We start from the raw sequence: 25,730 nt of genomic DNA on the forward strand, positions 1-25,730 counted from the left end.
CTATATTCTGGAGAATTTAGAACTCTGTTTGCCTAGAGAACTCAAGCATATGCTGTATATAGTGGTGTGAGTGCTAGAAAGGGATTTTTATTATAAATCACAGGAGAGTTGATAGCCCTTAATCAGAGGGTTTTCTCTCATCTGATGTGTGATGACAAAGCAGATGTTTAATTTTTAGTGATCTGCTGGGGATTCCCTACTGGACTGCAGTCGGATGATATGTGCATCAGGTCACTGTGCCCTATGCTCTTTTCTCATATGATTGTAGTTACACCATATTGAATTTGTGCTCCTGGAAAATAATAGCAGCATATAGTTTGGCTTTGAAAAGCATGTAGAGGGAAGATTAATTATTTGGATATGCTGCTACTAATAGGCACAGTCTATACGTGACCTCCTTTGCTATAGATCATTATATGTTTTTTAATCGGGTAGGAATTCAGTGATACTGAACTTGGGACTCTTCAGGAATATGCTTCTCTTTGGGAACTTGTATGCAGGTTTTGAGGAGTCCAGAGGTTTTAATACATGCATTGCTCTGCCTGATGTTCTAGAGCAGAGATGGGCAAACTATGGCCCATGGGCCACATCCGGCCCGCAGGACCCTCCTGGCTCGGGAGGGTACCCCCAGTCCCTCGCCTGCTGTTCCCCCTCCCCCGCAGCCTCAGCTCAGCTTGGATAGAGGGCGGGGAGTTCGGGGTGGTGGTCAGGGGGCGGGGAACAGGGGGGGTTGAATGGGGGTAGGGGTCCGGGGGGGGCCAGTCAGGAAGGAGAGGGGGGTTGGATGGAGTGGCGGGGGGCAGTCAGGAGAAAGGGGTCCGGGGGTGGTCAGGGAGCAGGGGGTAGTGGATGGGGCAGGAGTCCCAGGGAGGCCATCAGGGGGCGAGAAGCAGGGGGGGGGGGTCAGATAGGGGGCAGGGACCAGGCCATGCCTGGCTGTTTGGGGAGGCACAGCCTCCCCTAACCAGCCCTCCATACAATTTTGGAAACCCTATGTGGCCCTCAGGCCAAAAAGTTTGCCTGCCCCTTTTCTAGAGACTGAGGATAAGAGGAGTGCTCCTCTTGTAAAATAGAAGTTAATTTAGTGTGCAGTTTGCAGTTCAAATCCTTATTCAAATGTCTATCTGTAGCATGGAGACAGTAAACCACATTGTCAAAAGCTAAGTGATCATGTTCTTTCCTTTCAGATATTGTCTTTATGCGGACTTGGTATCCTGTTTCCATCCCAGCCTTCTATAACCCAGTAACATCCTTGCTGAAGCCAGCAGGTGAGAAAGATACTTGGACAGGAATGAAGACAACTGGCCAACTGAGGCATGAACGGGGCATCAGACTGAAGCAAAACAAAGATTCCCTCTATAAGGTATCTTCTATATTCTTGCAATCTGCATGTTAAAATATGTGTGTGTGGCCTCCGCTGCTCCTAAAATCAGTGTAAAATTAAGTGCAATGTACATATGCGTGTGTGTGTATGTATGTGTACATCTCGTCACTCACAGAATAGCTGGCATGGTCCTTCTTGGGTGGTATGCAGAAAAGCTGTGGGGGATCGAGGTGATGAGTTGGATGGTGGATCAATGAGAGTTTACAAAGTGACCCATGAAAAATTGGAGAACCAGTGGGACATCCAGATTAAATGGCATTGGATTAATATAGGCAGACTTCTTAATTACCACAAAGACATTTTTCTTGGATGGCAAAGCTAATATCCAGAATCTCTTAAAAGCACATCATAGGATTTTTTGAAGACCTATAAGTGATAAGGGCTTTGGTTTTACATCTCACCCAAAAGATGTAATGAGACACAGTTAAGGCTATAATTTTGTCACATAGGGTATGGAAGTCACAGAATCCGTGACTTCCAAAGACCTCCATGACTTCAACCCTGGTGGCTGGGAGCTGCAGGGTCCCACAGCTTCCCGCAGTGGCAGGGAGTTGTGAGGTATCCTTGCCTCCTGAGGCTGTAGGCCACCATGGGCAACGGGGCTACCTTGCAACTTCCCAGCCCCTGCGGCGGGGGCAGAGGTACCCAGTTAGCTCCCCAACCACCTCGGCTGGGGGACCCTGGAGCTCTGAGCCCCCACGGGTGGTGGGGGCCCTTGAGCTCCCGGCCACCTTTCAGCTGCCCAGCCCTTTCCCATTTTATCATGGATATTTTTAGTAAAAGTCAGGGACAGGTCATGGGCTTCTATTAATTTTTCTTTATTGTCCATGTCCATTGTCCAACTTTTACTAAAAATATCCATGACAAAACCTTAGCCTTAGGTTCACCTGTACTATTCTGCTATGTCTGTCATCCCCAGCCAAGGGCAAGAATGACAGAGAACTCATTTTATTTGAAATGTAAATGTGCACAGGAAAAAATAGAAATACGTTATAGAAATACGACTCTTACGTGTGTGTGAAATTTGTTTTTTCAGCCAATAGTGAGGGAGAAGAAGCATTTCAATAAGCTCCACATTCCTAAAGCACTCCAGAAGGCGCTGCCATTTAAGAACAAGCCTAAGAATCATGAGAAGAAAGCTAAGCCTACAAAGGACCAGTGGAGACCAGCGGTTATTAGGGAGCCTCATGAAAAGAAGGTAAATATATTTTATTGTGAAATTAACTCTTCCTGTTTAAGATTGTGTTGCTTGGATCATGTATGACTCTTAATTTAGTTTTAGGATCACTGAAATGTGCAGCTATTGCCAAAAATTTGTTCCTGAGATTATATCTTGCCTCCAGCCATCATTCCATCTCTGTATATGGTACATAGCAGAGCTCTATGCTGAACTGGTCCTGAGCAGACTACAGAGCAGATGGTTGCTAGGAATTGTTGTACTAGATCATGTATGACAAAAGTATGTCTCCCCAATTCTCCTAATATGTCCTAGTCGTAGTATTCTCAAGATGTTTAGGTCAATGGTATGCAGTTATGGGAGTTTTAGGTATATAATTGCCTGCTTCTCTTTGCTCTTATGTTTGCCATCTATTAATAGTAAAGAGAGGCTTTGAACACAAATAAAGAAATTGTGCTGATGCAGGATTTGGGGAAAGATAGAGGGTTTGTAAGGACGGGAGGATGTAAACCTCAGTTTAGCCTTCCTGTAATGTTAAATAATCTTAATAATAACAACAATAATAATAATAATGATGATGCACAACACTTTTCAATAATACCTTCAATGCAAAGATCTCAAAATAGTTTCATAAATAATAAGTAAGCCTCTTAATGTTCCTAGGATTAGGCATGGTAATTATCCCCATTTTACAAACGTGTGAAACAGAGTCACAGTGAGAGTAAGTGATTTGCCCAGTATCTCGGATCCTTACACTGTTCATTAAATAATATCTTTAACTCATGGTTCCCCAGGGGTTAAATTTGTTCTTTCTTTTGGGAACTGTTCTGTGGCTCACCTCAAATGTAACTATTTGTATATTTAACTGTTTGTTTTCTCTTTCAACCAGATATCAGCCCTACTTACTGCTTTGGGTACCGTGCATAGTTACAAAATAAAGAAGGCCAAATTAAACCATCATCAGCACGTTAAAGATTACCTCAAAAGGAAGCACAAGGAGGAGGAAGAGAAATTTAAGAGGCAAAAGGAAGCCAAGAAAAAACTCTTTCGAATTATGGGACAGAAGGAGAAAAAAAGGCAGAAATCAAGTTTGAAGGGATCTGGTGAGAGAGAGAAGTGAGTTTCTGGAGGTCTCATCAGATCTAAAATGGAACTTGGAGGATAGTTATCTACGCAGTACCTACAAACATCTAGTCAAAAGACAATATCTGAAACATGCCTTGGAATAAACTGAACTTGCTATTGAGAAGACAAGGGGAGAAAAATATTAATATGACCTCTTATCATTTGGAAATGCATATAAATAAAAGTTGTAAATTATTATTTGGGGGGGAGGGGGGTAAATCTATTGGAGAACTGTCCCCTTAGTATTTCCATGCAGTTACATCCATACAGCATGCTCTGCAAGCAACCATTAAACTATTTTAATGTTAATTATTGAATGTCATTCATTTATGAATGGACCACCTTGATTTCAGTGGACTGCTTGTGGAGTAAGGTGCTACTTAATGTAAATAAGGGTGTCAGAATCTGTTTCTGGGTTGGTAATGCTCAGGCCTGGTCTACACTAGAAAAGTCAGCATAACTACATGGCACAGGGGTGTGAAAAATCCACACCCTTGAGAGGCATTGTGAAGACAGTACAAGTCCCTGTGTAGACAGCACTAGGTCGACAGAATTCTTCTGTCGACCGAGCTACCGCCTTTCAGGGAGGTGGACAGGAGAGGTCTGCCCATTGGCATAAGTATTGTCTACTTTGAAGCGCTGCAGCCTCTGTGATGTTCTGAGTGTAGACAAGCCTTCAGTCTTTTCCTAATTCTGCCCTGCAGCAGAGCTACTGTGAAAAGGCAGGACACTCACTAATCCACAACAGCCACATCCTGGAGAGAGCAGGGTGTATTATTTGGCTTTGGTGTTACAGTAAATGCCATGGAAGTAGTCACTTCCATATATCTGGGTCTTGCATTCCTGAACTCGAGCACCACAGAAGTACTTCCCATATGCCTTCCGCTGTAGTTCAAAGCCAAGTGTTCAAAAGAAAAAATGATTCACCAGCATCCTGCCTCTGGACGGTGGCTAGAACCATGAATGCATACTCCACAACTTGTGCAAGTACTTTGGGACCTGTCTGTCTGGGAGCAAAAGGTGTGATTTTTTTTCCCCCCTCACCAATCAAGTTAGCTTAGTTGAGTTAGGATAACTCTATTGAAAACACCCTTAATGCTCGTGTCTAACCAGCTCAATTGATCGTAATGATACTAAACTGCCTACATGGTGGTGGGGGGGGGAGGTCGAAGAGGGTTTTCAGTCATGTTAAAATAACTCAGTTGGAAAAAGCCCAACACCTTTTGGGCTATGTGGACAAAGCATTAAATTGTAAGCTCTTAGTAAGATAGAGGGGACTGTTTTCATTTTGTCATATATAGCACCAAACATTGCTGGCACAAAGCTAATGATAATGCTTCCTCTCCCAGCTGGCAATGGTCAGATAAAATTTTGGGATTATAATCTTTTGGGGTCTCATTCAGAGATGAGATCTTGTTTCCTCAAACTGAATTTCCTCATTATTTTTATTTTATTACTGCAGAGATCCCAATCAGGATCAGGGCTCCCTCGTGCTCACATTGTCCATAAAGGCATTATATTGAATGGGGTGGTTGTGGATTTTCATGTGAGCATTTAACATTCCAGGATTCTCTTAGTTAATCTCACCATGTTGGGGAAAAGTGCCCTTTTAGTATTGCAGTTCTAATGCATCTATTGTTCACGGGAGGTGGAAACCAGGCCTCTGTGAAAATATAACTATTTCCTTCACATGAAATGAAAAGTGTCTGGGTATGAGAAGAGGGGGTTCACTTTGAAATAAAAGCAGACCCTCTCTGCTGAGTAGTTGAGTGGCCACCCTTAGATTTTTACCATGCAGCTCATGACGGTTCATCTGAAGCATGGAGGAGTGACCCACTGTTATTTTATTAGTGTCCACTAGTGGTTCCAGCCTCATTGTTCTAGGCACTGTACAAACATATAACAGTCCCCACTGAGACTTCAGGTTTGATGGTGCATGCATCCTGATCTGAAGTTTGCATGCTGCCATCTGTAGCTTCCACAAGCCACTCCTCTGCATTCTTCTCTAATTTATGCCAATTAGATGTACCCCTTGGGTCCTGTCAGGTTACCAGTGCAGCCCCTGCCTGCATGAAATTTTTCTTTATTAAAGGTAAACATGGGAACCTAAAGTTGTGAATTGTTTCTGAACTGTGATCACGACACACTGAAGTGTGTAAAGCTTTGCTGATAGTACCTTTGCTAAAAGAAAAGGAGTACTTGTGGCACCTTAGAGACTAACCAATTTATTTGAGCATGAGCTTTTGTGAGCCATGAAAGCTCATGCTCAAATAAATTGGTTAGTCTCTAAGGTGCCACAAGTACTCCTTTTCTTTTTGCGAATACAGACTGAGTACCTTTGCTGAAGAAGAAGAAAAAGGAGAAGAGAGGGACTGCAGTTGTGTTTTTCCTTGTGGTCAGATCCACTCAGAGCACTGGTCCAGGTAAGAAAACGTGTTCTGTGGCAGGCCAATTCCAAATGTGTGTTCTGATTAGGCTTATGCTATTTTTTTTCCTATGCAGCCTCTATAAATATTGTCTAATTCAAAAGATGAGGAAATCCATTAATTTAAACAGATGCTTCCATATGGACAAACCAAATACCCCTCACAGTTATATATAAGGTGTGACACAGCACGCTAAATTTTTGAAAGGACCCATTTTTTAATTCTTAAATTACTCGTAAATTCTCAAATTCATTTAAAGTAAGAGCTCTTCTTTTCCCAGAGTTGCAGTGTTTTAACTGAAGGTATGATTTACCTGAACTGGGACACAGGAAACTCGGGCTTTATTCCTGGCTCTGCCACTGGCCTGCTGGGTGACCTGGAGCAAGTCTCTTCTCTGTGCCTCAGTTTTCCTATCTGTAAAATGGGCATAATGATACTGGCCTACCCGCCATTCCACCTTTTATTAAGCACATTGAGATCTATGGATGAAAAGCAGTATATAAAAAATAGGTTTCATTTTTTTATTGAACTGGTGCAAAAGGCTGCATGGTCTCTTTACATCAATACAAACCCCTGGAATATATCAATTTAGCTTAAATTAGTTTAAACTACCCTGCAATAAATCATTCTTAAACTGACCTATGTTTAAAAATAGCTTTAAGTAAAACTGATGTAACGTGTGTGTTAAATGTGTGTTTGGGGAGGATAAATTGTATCCATGTGAAACCAAAAGGTAGAACTGCTTTAAGTGGAAAACTCAACTCCACCTTAACTATGAAAGTGTAACTACCTCCATAATAGAGAAAAAACTGTTTTAAAATCACCAGTAGAGCCTTTTTATTTTGGAAATTTATGAGGGGGAACATATTAAGTAACCATCAAGGCAGATTTGTTTTTCATTGTTTTGGACTTCAGGGGGCCCCCACTTTTATGATGATAGAGAATCTGGCCAAGTTCCAATACATTTGCTAATTGTTCCTGTGCTTTGATTTATGCTCTAAGGTAGGTCCCTATAAATCCCTGCCTATAACATGAGGGAAGTGTGACACACAACATATAGATTAAAATGACCACGGAAAATAATGGCTATAGTACAGCCTTTGCACAGCAGGGAGAGCACATTAATACTTTATGTACCAAAAGTGAACAGAGTCTTGGTCGCATGCAACTACATGGTTTTCATTCTAAAGGACTGGAAAATATTTCTTTTTAATAACAGTGGCCTCTAATATACTACTTTGGCCTGTTTTTCACATTCAAATGTTTTAGTTTTCTCTCCATGGAATAGGAGAGGGAAGTGGCTTGTTCTCAAATGTTCTGTAATGCTAGAGGGGGGCTAAATTCTAAATGGGTCCCTGGTGCGACACCATTGATGCTGGTGGACTTGCAGCTGAGAGTGATTTGGCCCAGTTCTATGAGAACACCTGGGAAGCTTTCTGAAGGAGCAAAGCTGCTGGTCATTCTCTGGGCCTGGAGAAATGAAGGGCTTCATGCTACACTGGAGAAACCACCAAAGTGGAAGGGGAACGCCCAAGGTTTGTACTTGGGGAGTTTATTCCAGATTCTCTAAGGGGCAGAGGGGAGGGTTGGTTTTCTTCCCATTCAGAATGGGCACAGAGTTTGACATTTGAACACAGGTGATTCTTGTGGAGACCTTGTGCCTCTCCACTGGCCCTTACCTACTGTGCTTTCTGCTAGCATACTGCCCTCGCTCCCCTGACCTCTGCTGTGCTGTCATAGCCTGGCAGGAGGTGCACAGATGGGTTACTCCTGACTCAGCATTCACTCTTCTTGGTTTGGCATTGGGCTTGAGAGGGAAGAACGTGGCAAAGCCCAGCCAGCCCCCTACTCTAGCCTGGCCTTTCCCACATACAAAGCCTGAACGCTGTGATACACGTGCCATGTGTGCGGGTGGGGCATATCATGGAACAGTTGCTCCCCAACCCGTTCTGTGCCCTATGGGCCAGAATCCACAGGTCTAGGCTTCTCTTGGCTCCCTTCAGTAGAGATGGGAACACTTAGCCCTAAATTAGACAGCAAAAATGGCCTTTTTATGGGGCCGTTTCACAAATTGACTACCTTTTATCTAGCATGTTATCAAATATGGACTATACTTGATAGGGCAGGATATTTGCAGATGTTTCCAGGAGACATGTGGTAGAATCAGTCTTGATGAACATCCCCTCTGTACTGTACTAGGTAACGAACAGAAGCTTGACCAGGCTCTGATCACATTTCACACTCACCTACCTGAAACAATCAGCCTCCTCTGTGTGTCTGAAGATTGTTACAAGGTAAGAACTATCTCTGTCACAAGAATAATGTCTCAGTAATATATGGCGGGGAGAATATTACAACAAAGCCTGAGTTATCTGAGAGACTCATTGGCTATGTTCCAACCCGTGATAGAACAAGGGTCCACAGCTGTTCTTATCTTGAGTAAACATGGTGAATGTCACAGGAGGTACAAATAACAAGCAATTTTGCTCATGCCTAATCCCCAGGCAAATGTAACAACAACCACCCTTTTACACGTTTTCCACATACAAATCTTCCAAGTCAATACACCATCCAGCTCTCTGGGAGATGGAATAAAATATGTGCTGTGCAATCTATTTGTATTGATGCATCCAGCTATGTAAGTTTGGAGCCAAGGGGAGTCATTCCAGCCCCAACCAGCATTTGGGAGATTTTTATTTTAAACCCATTATGTTTTTAAAATTGGAGAGCTACTCTGTAATGACAAGAAATTATGAAATAAAAGACCCACCCACATGGCAGAGCAAACCTAGTTAATGGATGCAGTATTTAAGCACATTTCAAGGGTTTCCCCTACAGTGGAGAAACTACCTTGTTAGAAGACTGTTAAAACACAGTATCCTACTGATGTAATTAAAGCATAGGTTGACCTTGTTCGTGTAGGAGTGTGAAAGAAACCCCTCCCTCCCCGAAGCAGGGGCGGCCCTAGACTAGCTGCCAGCAACTGGCGCCCTAGTTGAACCATGCAATCAGAGCCCCCAACCCCAAACCTCAAGGGCAGATCTAGGCTGAGGTTTTTGGTAAACTGGGAAACATTTTGCCCCTTTTTTCCTTTTAATGTTTTTTATGCTTTTTTTTTTTTTTTAAAAACGGAGGCTTAATTATTCGGTTTGTCCATCCGTCTGTCCAACCAATGTTTCTGAGATCAGATAAAATAGACACACGAAATTTTCATAACAGATTTGTACACGACCTAGATGATATTTCAGTCTGATTTCAAATATTAAATTAAAAATGTTAATTATAATTATTATTATTACAAATCCAAAATCATCCATTAGGCTACCCTGCTTTAACTGCCATTACCACCACATCCAATATAGAAAGAAATAAGAAAATTCTTCAATGAACTTTAACCTGTATTTACAAAACACTCCGAATAAAAAAAAACACTGCTCTTAAAACATGACTTTTCTTGCTTTAAGTTTTGAAAATTCAGTCACAAGTTCTTTTAGATCCAGTTTTCCAGCTATTTCATGCTCTATTGACTTTGTGGCAAGTCCAACAAGTCTCCCTTGCTCCATTGTTGAACACAGATATGTTTTTATCAATTTTAACTTTGAGAAGCTAGGTTCCCCACTAGCTATGGAAACTGGCAAAGTTAAAAGAATGCGTAGAGCTATAAAAATGTTTGGAAAACTGTCTGAGAGTTTATTTTCATAAACAAACTTCAGTACTTCTTCAGGAGTGGAATGTTTCTTAAGTCATCTTGAAAAAGCCTGATGCTCACTACACAAATCTGTAGCATCAATGTCTTTTGAATTTTCATAAGTCAATGCCAACTCCAGTTTTATACAAAATTATATTATCTGTTTTGCTGTTTTTTTTGCAAGCTGTGGATATCCTATAGAAAGCCAAATACTGACTCTAGCTTCTGCATCTGTTGAAATCTTTCGTCAACCCAGTGAATAACAGTATCAAGGACTGCGAAGTAGAAATTCACTTTGAACCTTTGTTTTGGGTTCTGGGTGTGTGTCAGCCTTCATACAAAAACTGTGGTTTCTTTTGCCGAATGCGAACTGGCTCTGGTTCAAATTCTGTCAGAAAGTCTATTTCTTCAGCAAGCTCGAGAAAATCTTCTGGTATTCTTTCGAACCCTTCATCACTTCTGAATTCCTCCAGAATATTTTTAGTTTGCTGCAGTTTTTGAATAGCAGAAGTATGTTCAAGTTCTTTTCCTGAAGCTGCTTACTAGTGAGGTTAATCTCAAAAAGGATATTATACCACAAAATGAGTCAAGTCACAAATTTGAACTTGGAAAGGCCATTTGCAAGAGCTTCTGCATCTGAACATGCCATATTGCCGGATGATCCAGTAAAGGTGGTAGTATCAGAAATTTCAATTAGGGCATCATAAATGTTTCCAAGTTCATAGCGAAGAGATTTCAAAGCATCAGTGCGACTCTCCCATCTTGTCTGACTAAGTGGTTTCACAGTTAGAGAATTCACATGGCGAGTCAGAATCTCCCTACGGCGTGCTGAGCCTGAGAAAAACACATAAACACGTTACACCAGGCCAAAGAAACTGCTTGCCTCCAAACAGCATCTCGCAGCACCATTGACAACCAAATTCAGAGAATGTGCTCTGTAAGGAACGAAAAAGGCCCTAGGATTGATTTCCATCATTCTCCTTTGCACACCATTGTCTTTACCCTTCTTATTACTCCCATTATCATAGCCTTGGCCACGTAAGTTTTCAATAGATAATGACATTGTTTCAGGCTCTTGTAGAATAGTTTCAGTCATAAATGCTCCAGTCATCTCCTTCAGTGGTACGAAACCCAAAAAATGTTCCTTTATGAGCACTTCAACGTTATCTTCATCTGCAGACTTTTCCATATCCACAAAACGAATGACCATCATCATTTGTTCAACATGACTCACATCTGGTGTACAGTCCAGTATTATTGAAAAGTATTTTGCAGAATGGGCAATTTTCTTTTTAATGGCATTTGCTATTATCAGTTCATTCTGCATATTTTTTTCTAAGTAATGAACCTGTGTTTCATGATCAGTTATTTTACGTAGATGCTCCTTCATGACTGGATCAAACAAAGTTGGTATTAAAAAATTTTTTTAAAAGTTTTCATTACCTGGAGTGTATAAATTTTCATTTCTACCATGGCTGTGGAATGCTAAATTTTGCCCACCAAGAACTCTCACTAAAGTAATCAGATGCTCTAATATTTGTTGCCAATATTCTTCTTTTTCCTTGATCACACGTAAATTTTCTTCATTGATAGTTTTTCCTTTTTTCAATCATAATTCAAGGTCTTTCCAATTTTGAAAACGTTCCAAATGTTCTGTACTTCTTCATGTGAAGAGAGAATTGAAGATATGTTTTTCCAGTCCTTCAAACCATTTTCAGTAAGTGTACTAATTGCTTGATTTCTAAACAACTTGCAACAAAAGCAAAACACAGAGTCCTTCGACACTGAATATTGTAACCAGTTTCGATGAATTTCTTCCCCATTACTGAGTTTCCTCTTGTAATGCTGAGCAGATAATTTTCTTTTATTTTCATCCTTAAGGAAGGGAAATTCATGAACTTGTTTGGGTCCATGTTCCATGAGAATTTGCCGCACACTCTCATCACATCTGAGCCATGAAGCTGGGTCCCCGTACTGTACCTTGTTTGTAACTTCCTCATCCTTTCTTCCTTCTACTTCATTTACTTCAATTTCTGCATGTGTCTCTGAAGATGAATAAATTTTCTCCACTTCCATATCAGTCTGATGCTGTGAGCTGCCGTCATCTTGAGTTTCCAAACTGCTTTTCTGTGGATGTGCGCTACCCTCATCTCGAAGTAGTATATCTTCATCTTGATGTTCCAAACTGCTTCCATGTAAATGTGAGCTAACCTCCCCTCCAAGTAAAATTCCTTCATCTGGATGCTGTGAACTGCTTCCATCTTTATTTGGATTAAAGAGAAGATATTTCAGGAAAGATCCCTGCTGTTTTGCTTGGTCCTTTTCCTTCTGAGCCTTTCATTTGTGGTACTCAGCTCCTGAGGGTTTTCTTTTTCCTCTTTCTGCCATGGGGTATTTGAATATTGTTATGTACTGTGCTCCTGACTGCAAGCATTATCGCGTTAAGGATGGCTGACACACCCACCACATAGTTGACGATTTAAACCACATTGCAGCCATCCCAACACGTCTTTTCACTGCTAAAAGGTTCAGTGATTAGTAACATACACTCACTTACCTATTAAAACAGTTAGTTACAGCATTTACATGGAAACAAAATGACCTTTTTCGACATGATAACCTGACACCGATTGTTTGGAAAGTAATCCCCTTCCTCGCGGTTACCCGCTTGGAGTGTGACATCATCACTTTCGTAGTCTATTAAGCGTTAATGCTGTTACTTTTATTTTATGGACCTTATTTATTACATGTGAACCAGTTATAACAAAGAAAAGTTCATAATTATACAGCCCAATAATAACACTAAGGTTTAATAACACTTAAAGATACCCACATTTTGGATTTATAATGCTGAAAGTCGTTATCTTCCACAGTATTCGCTCAATTCTTAACCATCTACCTGCCTGCGACGTGTGTTAAAATGACCATTTGACGTGTATCAACTCGTGATATCTCCATTCTACATGAATTTCTGGCTATGTGACCTTGATGTGTATTCAAGTTAGGTGTCACTAGCATTGCAGCTCCTGCTGCTGGTGGATGTGTTTCATTGTGGCTGAGTTTTTGCTTATCAAAATTGCGGAGTGGGTCATCTTGACCCTACATCGCAAATCGAAAAAAATTTCGCTAAAATATTATATATTTTTTGCAGTAAATAAAAGATTTGACATACTAATAAATTCTCAGAAATGTAGAGAAATGAATTATAATTCATATTCCCTCCGTACGCACACGGGAATTGAAACAATGACAGTTTCGTTATTTTATTTTTTCATCTTTTTCATGTTTTTTCATTTGATTTTTTTCCCTCGAATTTGGCGCACCATTTAATTTGGCACCCTAGGTGAACGCCCAGTTCGCCTATATGCATGGGCCGCCCCTGCCTTGAATGACATATAAGTTTCGCCAGCATAAGTGGAAGTGTGCACAGCGCTACGTCAGTGGGAAAACTTCTCTCACCAACAAAGCTCCCGCTGCTCGTGGAGGTGGTTTTATTATGTCGATGGCAGAGCTCTCTCCTGTCAGCACAGAGCGGCTACATGAGCGCTCTTACAGCAGATCAGCTGCACCGGTGCAGCTGTGCTGCTGTAAGCTCGCTAGTGTAGACCTGGCCTTAAACATGTCTTAACTGGGTCTCCAAACTAAGACAAGGTTCTGGTATAATTTGGGGATACAGTTAAAAATATGGGCCTGGTTTTCATAAAGGCTGAGCACCCACAACTCCAAATGAAGTCTGTGGGAGCTGCAGGTATTCTACACTTCTAAAGATCAGGGCTATGGTTTGTTCCTATCTACACTGTACTGTGTGTTTTAAGATTCTTTGAAAGTGATAGTGTTGACAGCACCTATTGCAATTAGGCATATTGGATATTGCTTTCTCTGGAACCAAGCTTAAACACCACCCTTGCTCTAGTTTTAAAGGTCACTGTTGATGAAGCCTTATATTCACAAACACCAGGCTTAATATGTTGTCTGTTTTAATGTATTGTGCCCTAAATTATTGGGTTTTGAGAACAGAATCTATTAGGAAGCTTAATGGAGCATCTCATTCCAATTATAAGAGATGCATTGGTGGGAGAAATTGAAATGCATAGAAGATGAATGTGTTAAAAAGTTGCCGAAAATGAGGCAATAGCTTTAAATTAACCCTGTACACAGAAGTACCTTGCTACAGGATGGTGCAAAAATGTGGTGTCACTTAAATTACAGAACAGAAGAAACAGTGGTTCAGTATGTAAATGACTAGAAAAGGCAGATAACAAAAATATACCCACAACTTTTGCACAAGCCAAAATCCTTCTGCAAGATAGCGTCCACAGTGCTTTGGCCTTGGCTTTGCCTTGACTCTTACCACATTGGGCTACACCCATATTTTGGCTTTTCCCTATCTCCTGACTGGAAGACTTTTGTATAGTAAATTGATATGGCAACATATTCATATATCAATGACCCTAGTTCAGTGTATCCAGGACTGCTGGATTTAAAAGCAGGGGTTTCTACTGCTAAACAAGCAGGTCCATTAGTTCCCATGGCAGTAGTGGACTCACAAACCTCTGTGCATGGTCTAACCACCGGTGGGAAATAGAGCCATGCTCTGTTGACAGAGATTGCTCTAAATTCCTTGCACATTCAGTATGGAGGAAGGTTGTGCAAGAAGTTGCTAAGCTTTTTGGCAGGCATGTGCCTAGTAGATATTAGAGATGGAAAAGACAAGAGCTGGTGGATTAATCTGCATTATATAATTTACTTGATAAATCTCCCTCTTTGTTGTTGTTGTGCACCAATTGTCCACAAACAACTGACATTTAATCATAATTTTCCATTTCATCATAATTTAATTAAAACTATTCATGGATACTTTCTGTGAATTATTCCTGTTCTGTAGGTCATTCACAAGCAAGAAGGCTGGTTGTAGTCTGCCCATGAATTAGCAGGTGGAGTTAAAGACCTTTTAAAGTTGGCAATACAGAACTTCCTTGTTTTTGTGAGGATTTTACTTCAAGTTAATGGGCATTAAGAATGCATGGTCCTGCCCTGCCCTTGAGGGCTTCAGGTGTAATGGAGCTGAATTGGCATAACAAGGTCCATGTTATAGATCTGAAAACTGTCAGGTCATTCCCTGCCAGTGAACGATGTGGGGGTGAAAAAAATGCATCTATGTTAATATATTAGTGCAAGGAGCCCAGAACATCTTTAGAAGTGAATTTGGATATTGTACTAAAATGAGACTTCCTGTTGCATTTTTATTATTTGTATTTGGTTAATGGCAGCTGTCACTTGAAGAATAGGTTTCAGAGTAGCAGCCGTGCTAGTCTGTATTCGCAAAAAGAAGAGGAGGACTTGTGGCACCTTAGAGACTAACCAATTTATTTGAGCATAAGCTTTTGTGAGCTACAGCTCACTTCATCAGATGTATCCAATGAAGTGAGCTGTAGCTCACGAAAGCTTATGCTCAAATAAATTTGTTAGTCTCTAAGGTGCCACAAGTCCTCCTTTTCTTTTTGAAGAATAGGGTATGCCATAGACTGAGAGCAATATGTGGCTGACTTTACCTGTGTAAGCTCCAGAAAGTGAGAACTGGATGTTATGAAGATTCCAGAAAGCAAGTCTCACTCTGGAAGGGGCATCATTAGCACTTATGGGGGACTGGGTGGTTCAGGGTATTACTAATAGATAGGTCACTGGTTAGAATCCCATGCAGCTAAACAGAGATTAAAAATAGTCCCAATTTAATGGATATTTGATAGTCCCTGGTATAAGATGACTGTGTTTTGCTCTAGACCAGGAGTGGGCAAATTACGGTCTGGGGCCCATATCCGGCCCTTCAGAGGTTTTAATCCGGCCCTCAAGCTCCAGCCGGGGAGTGGGGTTGGGGCCTTGCCCTGCTCCACACATACTGTGGCTCCGTGCGGCTCCCAGAAGCAGTGGCATGTTCCTCCTCTGGCTCCTAGGCATAGGGGCAGCCAGGGGGCTCCGCATGCTGCCCTTGCCCCAAGTGCCACCCCCGCTGCTCCCATTGGCCGGGAACCATGGCCAATGGGAGCTGCAGGGGTGGCGCCTGCGGATGGGGCAGCACACAGAACTGCCTGGCCACCCCTCCACGTAGGAGACGGGGGACATGCCGCTGCTTCTGGGAGCTGCCTGAAGTAAGGGCCGCCTGGAGACTGCATCCCTGACCCCTTCCCATGCCCCTCACCCTCTGCCCCAGCTCTGGTCCCCCTCCTGCCCTCCAAACCCCTCAGTCCCAGCCCAGAGCACCCTCCTGCACTCCCAACCCGTCATCCCCACTCTAGAGCCCGCACCTCCAGCCAGAGCCCACACGCATACCCCAACTCCCTGTCCCAGCCCAGAGCCCCCTTCCCGCACCCTGAACTCCTCATTTATGGCCCCACCCCAGAGCCTGCACCCCCAGCTGGCACCCTCACCCCTTCCCACACCCCAAACCCCAGTTTCATGCACATTCATGGCCCCCCATACAATTTCCATACCTAGATGTGGCCCTTGGGCCAAAAAGTTTGTGCACCCCTGCTCTAGACTGTAAAGTTTCTGGTCCAGGGATTCTCTTATTTCTTCACTCTCTATAAATGTGTGAGCATTGGCAACACCGACATGCCATGGGGGTGGTCAGGGGCATGTTCAGCAAGGGAACATGAATCTTATGGGGTCTAGAATCTTATGTCCCGCGTATGTATGTGGCTCGTGATGTTGGCCAAGATGCTCTGCAGGTGCTCAGGACCAGAAGTTACCTGAAGAAATGGCTGTGGAGTCCATAAAGTGCTGGGTTGTGTTCTGTTTGTTAGAAATCCCCAGTCTTCCCTTGCCCCCTTCCCTACCCCACCAAAATGAAACAGAAAACAGTGCCCCTACTGGAGATGACAGGAGCCTGGAGAGCACCTTTGAATGTTTGATTCACAAATAATCCAAATAGTTTTAACGAGCTTTAATTTGGGCTTTGATCATATCTCCCCATTAAAGTAAATGGAAGGGGTGTTCATGGCTTTGCTACTGTGGCTAATGTTAACCTGGAGACACTTTACCGCTCTACCCCACCAAGAACAGAACTCTCTTCTTTCAGCAGAGAAGGGGAGATAGAATTTGCCACAGGATGCCCCCTTTGCTGCTGAAGTATGCTCCAGGAGCTAAGCTTTTCATTAAAAATGAATCCAGTGTAACTAATGCAACCTTATCTGCCTGACTCAGCAGACACAGGGCAGGAAACAATAGCTCTGAAAGGTGTGAAATGCCCCATTCATCTCAACAAGGCATCAATTTTTGGAATGGAATAATGCCAATTTAAATGTCAATGTCGTTAAGGCATAGACAACAAGGTCAACAGTGCAAGCTTAGCAGATAAAGCTTACACTTAACATAGGCATGGAATGGAAAGGTCACACTTTTCTAATGAGAGAATGTTTCATGTTGATTGGCTTCTGACTCAGCCAATTTCTGCACGGGGCCACTTTCAGAAGGGGTCCCTCCCCCAACCAGAGACCTCCTCAAAATTTGGATCTGTATTTGCTGTTAGATGCAGACAGAGCCCTGGTGTTTTTATCACTGTTCCACAGAATTTCAGAGCAGGTTTCAGTGGCTGCAGTCTCTGCTAGTCACTTGGTACCCTTGCACCTGGTCTGGGGCCAGGAGTTCCTGAAATACAGGTACTAATTTTGCCAGTGCATATGCAGCTAGGCTTTTAACAAAAGCCTCAATTCCTCAGAAACTGATGGGGCTGTAACGAAGTTCATTGTGACTTGGAGTCAATTCCAGCTGATTTTGAGCCCTGTGGAAAACATGTTGGAATGAAGTGCTTAGAAGGCTGGGATTTTTCACTGAGCTGTTCTACCCCCATACTATTTGTGAATGTACTCCACAAAATCAAAGAAAGGGTGCAGAGTACTCTCATCAGGTGAGATGAGCAGTGGAGGATGGTGCATTAAACCAGCAGACCAAGCACAGCTGTGGTTCAACAGCCAGTTATTGTGGGGGGTTTATTACATAAAGTTGGGACTGAGCAGCGGTGAGACCAGCTGGAGGGAGGGAGAGAGGGGGAAGAAAGCTTGTGTGTGTTAATGATAAACAGCTGCTGCCTCTTCAAAAATTACTCAGCACTGTGTGCTGTTATGCCATAGTTCAGCTCTGTGGTCTAATTGCAATTAGCCTACCTCCTTCCTCTGGGCGGGGCTTATTCTATAAAGGGGCTGCCCAAATGCGGTTTGCTTTTGACTACTGTTCTTCGATCAAATGCTGTTCCTGGTGTAGAGAAGAAGGTAGAGTTGAAAGAGAAAGGGGCAGGTGAAGAAAGAAAAGGCAGAAGGAGGAATGATCAAGTTTTGACAGAGTGTAGTTGTCACTACAAGCTACTCTCATTCTCTCTCTCAAGCAAGAAAAGAAAGTAAGGGAAGGAAATAAATGAAATTACAGGAAAATCTTCTGTTTGAGCTACCTCTGTGGGATATGAGAATATTAGGCATCTCCTTGTTCGGAATAGAAACCGCTATAAGGCATGTTAATGCTACAAAAATAGAAGAAATGTTTTAAAAATGAAATAACTAGTACAACAAGATAGGTAGGAGCAACAGGGATACATTTAATAATCAAATATGATGTTACAAAAATTAGAACTGATTAGAGATGACCCGATGTTCTGTTTTTCCCCCTAAGCATCTCTGATTTTCAGTTTGTAGGTGAGATATCTAATATCCAAAAATTCCAATCTAATTACCATTATAAACAAGAAAGAAAAATTGACTGTGGTGACCTATAACAAAGTAATGCCCAATCCTACAAAGATGCAGGCATATGTTTAACTCTGAGTGTATGCAATCCCATTGTTTTCAGTGGGACTATTGCACATGTACAAATGTTTGCAAGGTGGGGTTGAAATACACAAAGATTATTTTACTCATCAAGGACATGCAACCATCCTATTAGTGTGCTGCCAGCTGGCCTGAGCAGACATCTGAGTATATGTGACTATATGGGGCAATGAGGCAATTTGGTTGGTGCCGAATTCTAATTCACTCGCAGTCTGCCTGAAAGCGTTGCCAGACAAGGAGTAGCCTTTGTTCAATAAGCAGTGCTAGGTGAAAATAAAAGGGCTGAAAGTTCAGACCTAGGCGAACAATCACCATTTTAGGGAAGGAACTTTTTGGGGAACTGTGTTCTTGTACTTGCCCATCTCTTGGTGCCCCCCTTTACTTGTTGGTTTAGGAGCCTAGCTGCACAGTTTAATCTGTTGTCTGTGTGGGGTGGGGACTGTGTTATAACAGGTTGGCCTTATTTGAACATGGTTTATGGGCAAGCTTAAGCCCACAGGTAAAATACAGTTTGTTTCTATCTACAAAGGCAAGAGACAACTGGTTAAAATTAAGGTCCCAGGAACAGTTATGATCCCTAATACTTGCCTGTTATATGTGGTTTGTGAAGTTTCATTAACATTTTTAAAGTGCTTTGAGATTCTTAGATGAAAGGCAGGTATCATTGTAGGTATGGCTTGAATTAGTGCTGTCTGCTTGTCCATGTATAGCCAAGGTTCATAAAAGGAGATTTAGAAAGCATAAATCCTCAAGTAGTTAAAGCAACCCCATTATTCTGAGGCAACTCCAGATTTAGAGTTTTTTGAAAGCTTCACAGTGCTTTATAAACCATATCTGATACTCTCTGAAAGCTGAAAACTCACTCTCTCCCCTAGCAAGCCAGCTTTGATGCCAAGAACACTTAGAGCTAATTTTCTCTTCTTTGCCCTTGCCGTTGACCTCATTTACAGAGATGAAAGGAGAGAAAACAATTAGTTCACTGAGAAATTCTATTATGTGCAAGGGATGTGGACATTTGATCAATACTCTAGGGTTATGGTCTCAGCTAGAAGGGGATATTTGTCTCCGGATTGACTGATGCCCATTAGTCCCAGAAGTCTTTGCGAAGGAGTAAGATAGTGATCCAACCTTTTACTGCTGAAAATCTAAAATATACCATTTAATCTTCTCAAGTGGTGGGCTAGGATGGATTTTAAACCTAATTCATCATGCTGAGGAAGCATAAGGGCTAATTAGGGAAATGTGCCTGCAGTTTAACTAATTTTGTAAAAAGATAACCGATTATTTCTTTGTATGTTTGTGTCTATATTCTCTACCTCCCGCCATCCCCTTAAGATGCTAGCGAAAGTCCTAGTCCAATAAGATGGTCAGTGCAGGCTGGATCCTTCCACCTACTTGGAACAACATGGGCTTCAAGTTTGGAGCTGGTCGTGTTCTAGGAACCTACACGCTGCTGCCGTTCTGAAGATGTTCTGTCTGCTGCCCACCACAGCTCTCATTTTAGCGTTGTCAGTTAGCTCGCTTGTACCAATTCCAGACTGTCAAATATTTTGAATAAGCGATTCTTAAAATATTAAATATCGTGTTCAGAACCATAAACTGTAGCGGTCACACATGTACTCTTCTTTCAGCTACTTTCAAGTTACAGTAATTTACTGTCTTTTTAAGATGGAACAGAAATCAGCTGCACACAAGATAACAAAGAGGTTATTTCTCTGCATTATCTTACCTCCCTCCATCTCCTTAATATGCTGCCGTAAACCTAATCTGATGAGCTGATCTGTGCAGGCTGGATAGTTCCATCCACATGGAAAAACATGGCCTTCAGCACATCTGTTAACAGGCAGTAAAGGTTGAATGAATCAGTGTTCCATTTTCCAACTCTTAAGCAGAGACATAGCTGGCCCACAATTATATAGCTTGTCATGTTGTTAAAATCTCATTGAATTGAGCATCAAGGTCAAGACTGTGTGACTCTGCAGACTCCCTATTCAAGTCAGTTGGGCGGGTGAAATGGCCCTGGCTCCTTTTTAAATTGACACCTCATTGAGGCACTGTATGTGCGTATTGGGGTTTCAGGGTGCAATAGAGTTATCGTCTTTGAGGCTACTGTTGTCTGTATGGGAGACGGTTTTCTGCAGGGCTAGACGCAAGGGTAGCTGTGAGTCAGCTGCATTGTTGAAGGCTCTTTGAAACACAGAAGTGTTAAATACTGTGCAAAGCAGCAAAGGTAGGGCAAAGACACCAAAATTGTGGGTCTGATTTTTTTTTTAACAGGATCTGTGCAAATAATTTCCAATGAATGAAGCGCTGATGCTGTTATAAGAAAAGGGTTAAATCAACATAACACCCCTATGAAATCTACAGAAGGATGGCTGGTGATATTAATCATAATCAGCACTTCCTATACTAATGCACTTTAAGCACATTTATTAATTTCATGCCACTAGGAGCCTCAAGGAACAGATGATTTGCCAGATTGAGTAAGACAGTTGGTCCTTAGAGTCAGTCATCCTGCCTCCAGAAGTGGCCTATGTCTGATGTGACAGAGAACAGATATTTTGCATTTGAATAGCACCTTCCATCCATAATGTATACCTCACAGCAACCCTAATAGGTGGTAATGAGCCCGTGTTTACAGAAAGGGAAATAAACATGGAAAAGTTAAATGACCTGCATAAGGTAACCCAAGCTAGTCAGTGGCAGAGCTGGCAAAAGTGCTGAAAACCCCTGGTTAACTTTATCTTTGCATGTATGCCTGCACTTGTTATCAAGCACCAGAGCTGCTGCTGTGGGGCTGTGCAGAGGGATGGCCAAGAAACAACGCAGCTTCTGGATATAACCATTTTGTTGGGGGTGGGGGCTTCTTTCAAAGAGCCATTTTGCAATGCTGCTCCCCTTTCTGGTCATTCAGTGTGCTCTCCTGAGCATTATCATCACCACACATGTATATGGAATGTATGAGGAGAAAAAACTTCCTTTGTTTGACGTAGTTGTTGAAACAAACGGAACTAGGCCTGCTTGCAGGTAACAGTGCATTGCACTAAAACAAACTTGGTGGGCACGTTACAGGGTGGGGGTTATTGTTAGTGCTGAGATTGAGACTGTGGAGGCAGTGTGGTCTTGGGAATGGGACACTGGATTAGGAGTCGGGAGATCTGAGTTGTAATCCTGGCTCTGGCCTGCTGCATGACCTCTAGGCCTCTGTTTGCATTTGCATCCTTTGTCTGTCTTGTCTATTTAGACAGGCAAGGACTGTGTGTGTCCCTATGGGTACGTCAACACTTAAAGTGGAGGTGTAATTTCCAGTGTGGGTGGATGTGCATGCGTTCGCTCTGGCGGAGCTAGCATGCTAAAAGTAGCAGTGCTGCCATGGCAGGATGGGCCGCAGGATGGGCCAGCCACTTGACACCATAACCTAGGGTCCCCAGCGGGATTGTACTCAGGCCACCCACACTGCCACTCTGGGATTTGTAGCACGCCAGCTCGATCAAAGCTAGCACATGTCTGAGCTGGAAATTACATACCCTAAGTATCTGTGCGATGCTCAGCTCAAAGGGGGTCTTGATCTCAGATTGGAGGGGTCTCAGCACTGCTGTAATATAAATAATAAATTAAAAGCTTCAGAGTTACTGGCCAGCTCTTTTAGCTTTGATTTTTTTCCCTTTCCGTCCCCCACACCTCAAAGATTAGGCTGGCTAAATGGGGAATAAAGATTGGTTTATTATTGTTTCTTTTTATAAGAGCTGCCATACTGGGTCAGACCACGGTCCATCTTGCCCTGTATCCTGTCTCTGATAGAGCCCATACTGGAGCTTCAGAGGGGTATACTGAACAGGGAAATTATGGAGTGATCCACCCAGTCTTCCACCCCAGCTTTTGGTAGTTATAGGTTTAGAGTTGCCCTGAGCATGCGTTTGTGTCCCTGTCCATCGTGGCTAATAGCCAGTGATGAACCTATGCAGGTTTTTTTTGTAACCCATTTGTACTTCTGAGCATCACAACATCCCATGGCAATGAGTTCCACAGGTTAGTTGTGCATTGTGTGGAAAAGTATTTCCTTTTGTTTGCGTATTACTTTCATTGGGTGACCCCCAGTTTTTGTATTGTGTGAAAGGGTAAATAGCACACCTCTATTCACTTCTCCCACGCCAGTCATGATTTTACAGTCCTCTATCATATCACCCCCTTTGTCATCTCTTTTCTTAGTGGAATAGCTCAGTCTTTCTTCCTGTGGAAGCCGTTCTGTATCCTTGATCATCTTTATTGCCCTTCTCCGAACCTTTTCCAGTTCCACTATATCCTTTTTGAGACGGGGTGACCAGGACTGGACACAGTGTTCCATTTGCATTGTGGGGGCGAGGGCCTCTCAGAGCTACATTGTACTTGGGGCACTAGATGATGGCCCTTGTCCCAAAGAGTTTACAGTCTCAGTTTGTAGATACTCGCTGAATTAAAAATCAACTCTGCAGGAAAAACAAAGCTGGTGAGACTGGACACACTGGTCTTTCCTCGAAATGGGACAAACTCCCAGTGCAGGCAAGGAACATAGGATTTCATGCAGAGGCAGTGGGCTCAGAAGTGCCAGTTGTAATTAAGAGTTTAAGACAGAGGGTTGGGGGGAAGACCACCACAGTGGATTAATAGTATGAGGTCATCTAATCTCGTGCACTGTTAGGCCATTATTTCTTTGCTCAGGAAATCATGTTTTTAAAATATGTTGGAAAATGGTTCAAATGCTGTTGCGGCCTGTGTTAATCCCAGGAGCCAATTTGTAATGCCCTTGGTTAGAAACTGTGCTTGAAACTACAACAGACCTAGGGCTTGTCCACACTTGTGATTTTGAACCAATTTTTGCATGGATTTGCAAGTAACTGTTCACATTTTTGAACTGCGTCTACACTGCAATTGAAGGTGTGCTTACAACTCAGGTAGGCATACCCATGTTAGTCTAGCTAGCATGTGTACAACTAGTAGTGAAGACACAGCATGTCGGCTTCAGTGTGAGACATCAGTGCGAGTGCATACTCTGGTTCTCTGAGAGGCCCATATTGTCTTTCCTGTTGCTTTAATTTACCTAGCATGGATAAAAGTTAGTGCAGGTATGTATGTCTGTACCTTCACTTGCAGCATAGACACATCCTAGAGTTCCATGGTCAGACTCTAGAGAGAGGCTAGGGCCCTTTGAAACAGATTGCTACTTAAAACATGGACTAAGACCTTGTCTACACACACAAGTTGTATAGCTTTAACTATACTGGTGTAGTTAAAATGGTATAGTCCCACCCACTGTGGAGTCTTATTCTCGTAGTGGGAGGGGAATAAGTTATACTAGTATAAGGCAATATTACAAGGGGGAAAGGCAAAAGAAAATGCCTGATTTCTTTCTTTTGGGTACATGACATCAGTCGCCTCTCCCTCCGTGAAAGCAACGGCAGACAATTGTTTTGCGCCCTTTTTCCATGCGGGCGCCATACTGCTTTCAGCAGATGGTGCAGTAGGACTGCTAACCTTCGTCATCAACACCTGCTTCCGCTGCCACTCTGCTCTCCTGCTCTGGCAACAGACGGTGCAGTAGGTCGGAAAAACCCATCTTCCTACCACCGCTTCCGCTGCCACTCTGCTCTCCTGGTGGTCTCGCAGGTCCTCGATATCACCATGGTCATCCGCCGCAACTTTGCTCTCCTGCTCTTGTCTCACTATACCATGGCAAGCATGCAGCCTGCTCAGCTGTTGGGTCCTGGCAGCAGATGGTGCAGTAGGTCTGCAAAACTGGTTGTCCAACCACCGCTTCCCCTACAACTCTGCTCTCCTGCAGACCACGGCTTACCACGGAGCCCGCTCAGATCACCGTGGCAGTTATGAGCATTGTAAACACCTCGCGCATTATCATGCAGTATATGCAGAACCAGAACCTGCAAAAGCAGGCGAGGAGGTGAAGGCAGCGCGGTGACAAGAGTGATGAGGACATGGACACAGATTTCTCTCAAAGTACGGGCCCTGGCAATTTGGACATCATGGTGTATAGCTTTAACTATACTGGTGTAGTTGGACATCATGGGGCAGATTCATGCCGTGGAACACCAATTCTGGGCCCGGGAAACAAGCACAGACTGGTGGGACCACATATTGTTGCAGGTCTGGGATGATTCCCAGTGGTTGCGAAACTTTTGCATGCATAAGGGCACTTTCATGGAACTTTGTGACTTGCTTTCCCCTGCCCTGAAGTGCAAGAATACCAAGATGAGAGCAGGCCTCACAGTTCACAAGTGAGTGGCGATAGCCCTCTGGAAGATTGCAACTCCAGACAGCTACCGGTCAGTTGGGAATCAATTTGGAGTGGGCAAATCTACTGTGGGGGCTGCTGTGATCCAAGTAGCCAATGCAATCACTGAGCTGCTGCTGTCAAGGGTAGTGACTCTGGGAAATGTGCAGGTCATAGTGGATGGCTTTGCTTCAATGGGATTCCCTAACTGTGGTGGGGTGATAGACTGGAGCACCAAGGCAGCCAGTACATAAACCGAAAGGGGTACTTTTCAATGGTGCTTCAAGCACTGGTGGATCACAAGGGACGTTTCACCAACATCAACGTGGGATGGCCGGGAAAGGTACATGACGCTCGCATCTTCAGGAACTCTGGTCTGTCTGAAGAGCTGCAGCAAGGGACGTACTTTCCAGACCAGAAAATAACTGTTGGGGATGTTGAAATGCCTATAGTTATCTTTGGGGACCCAGTCTACCCCTTAATGCCCTGGCTCATGAAGCCAAACACAGGCACCCTGGACAGTAGTCAGGAGCTGTTCAACTATAGGCTGAACAAGCGCAGAATGGTAGTAGAATGTGCATTTGGATGTTTAAAAGCACGCTGGCGCAGTTTACTGACTCAGTCAGACCTCAGCGAAACCAATATTCCCATTGTTATTGCTGCTTGCTGTGTGCTCCACAATATCTGTGAGAGTAGGGGGGGAGATGTTTATGGCAGGGTGGGAGGTTGAGGCAAATTGCCTGGCCGCTGATTACGTGCAGCCAGACACCAGGGCGGTTACAAGAGCACAGCAGGGCGCGCTGAGAATCAGAGAAGCTTTTGAAAACCAGTTTCATGGCTGGCCAGGCTTTG

General features: G+C 43.1%; 1 protein-coding gene and 1 long non-coding RNA gene across 10 annotated transcripts in view; both read left to right on the forward strand.

Annotated features, from left to right (window-relative positions):
• The window catches only part of BMS1 (BMS1 ribosome biogenesis factor), a 40,391-nt gene extending 36,396 nt beyond the window's left edge, over positions 1–3,995 (forward strand). For all 9 annotated transcript variants that reach the window (XM_043551205.1, XM_037904056.2, XM_043551206.1 and 6 more), the window contains 3 exons: positions 1,188–1,363; positions 2,421–2,582; positions 3,451–3,995. In XM_043551205.1, the coding sequence (XP_043407140.1) occupies positions 1,188–1,363; positions 2,421–2,582; positions 3,451–3,681 (569 nt within the window). In that variant the 3' untranslated portion in view covers positions 3,682–3,995. The remainder of the gene's footprint in view (positions 1–1,187; positions 1,364–2,420; positions 2,583–3,450) is intronic.
• A 3,409-nt stretch (positions 3,996–7,404) lies between these two features.
• Positions 7,405–25,730, forward strand: part of LOC122466705 — a 97,962-nt gene continuing 79,636 nt past the window's right edge. Inside the window, exons 1-2 of the long non-coding RNA XR_006292434.1 lie at positions 7,405–7,647; positions 8,312–8,406. This is a non-coding gene — a long non-coding RNA (uncharacterized LOC122466705). The remainder of the gene's footprint in view (positions 7,648–8,311; positions 8,407–25,730) is intronic.

Source organism: Chelonia mydas, chromosome 7 (genome assembly GCF_015237465.2).
Source record: "Chelonia mydas isolate rCheMyd1 chromosome 7, rCheMyd1.pri.v2, whole genome shotgun sequence".
NCBI classification, from domain to species: Eukaryota; Metazoa; Chordata; order Testudines; family Cheloniidae; genus Chelonia; species Chelonia mydas.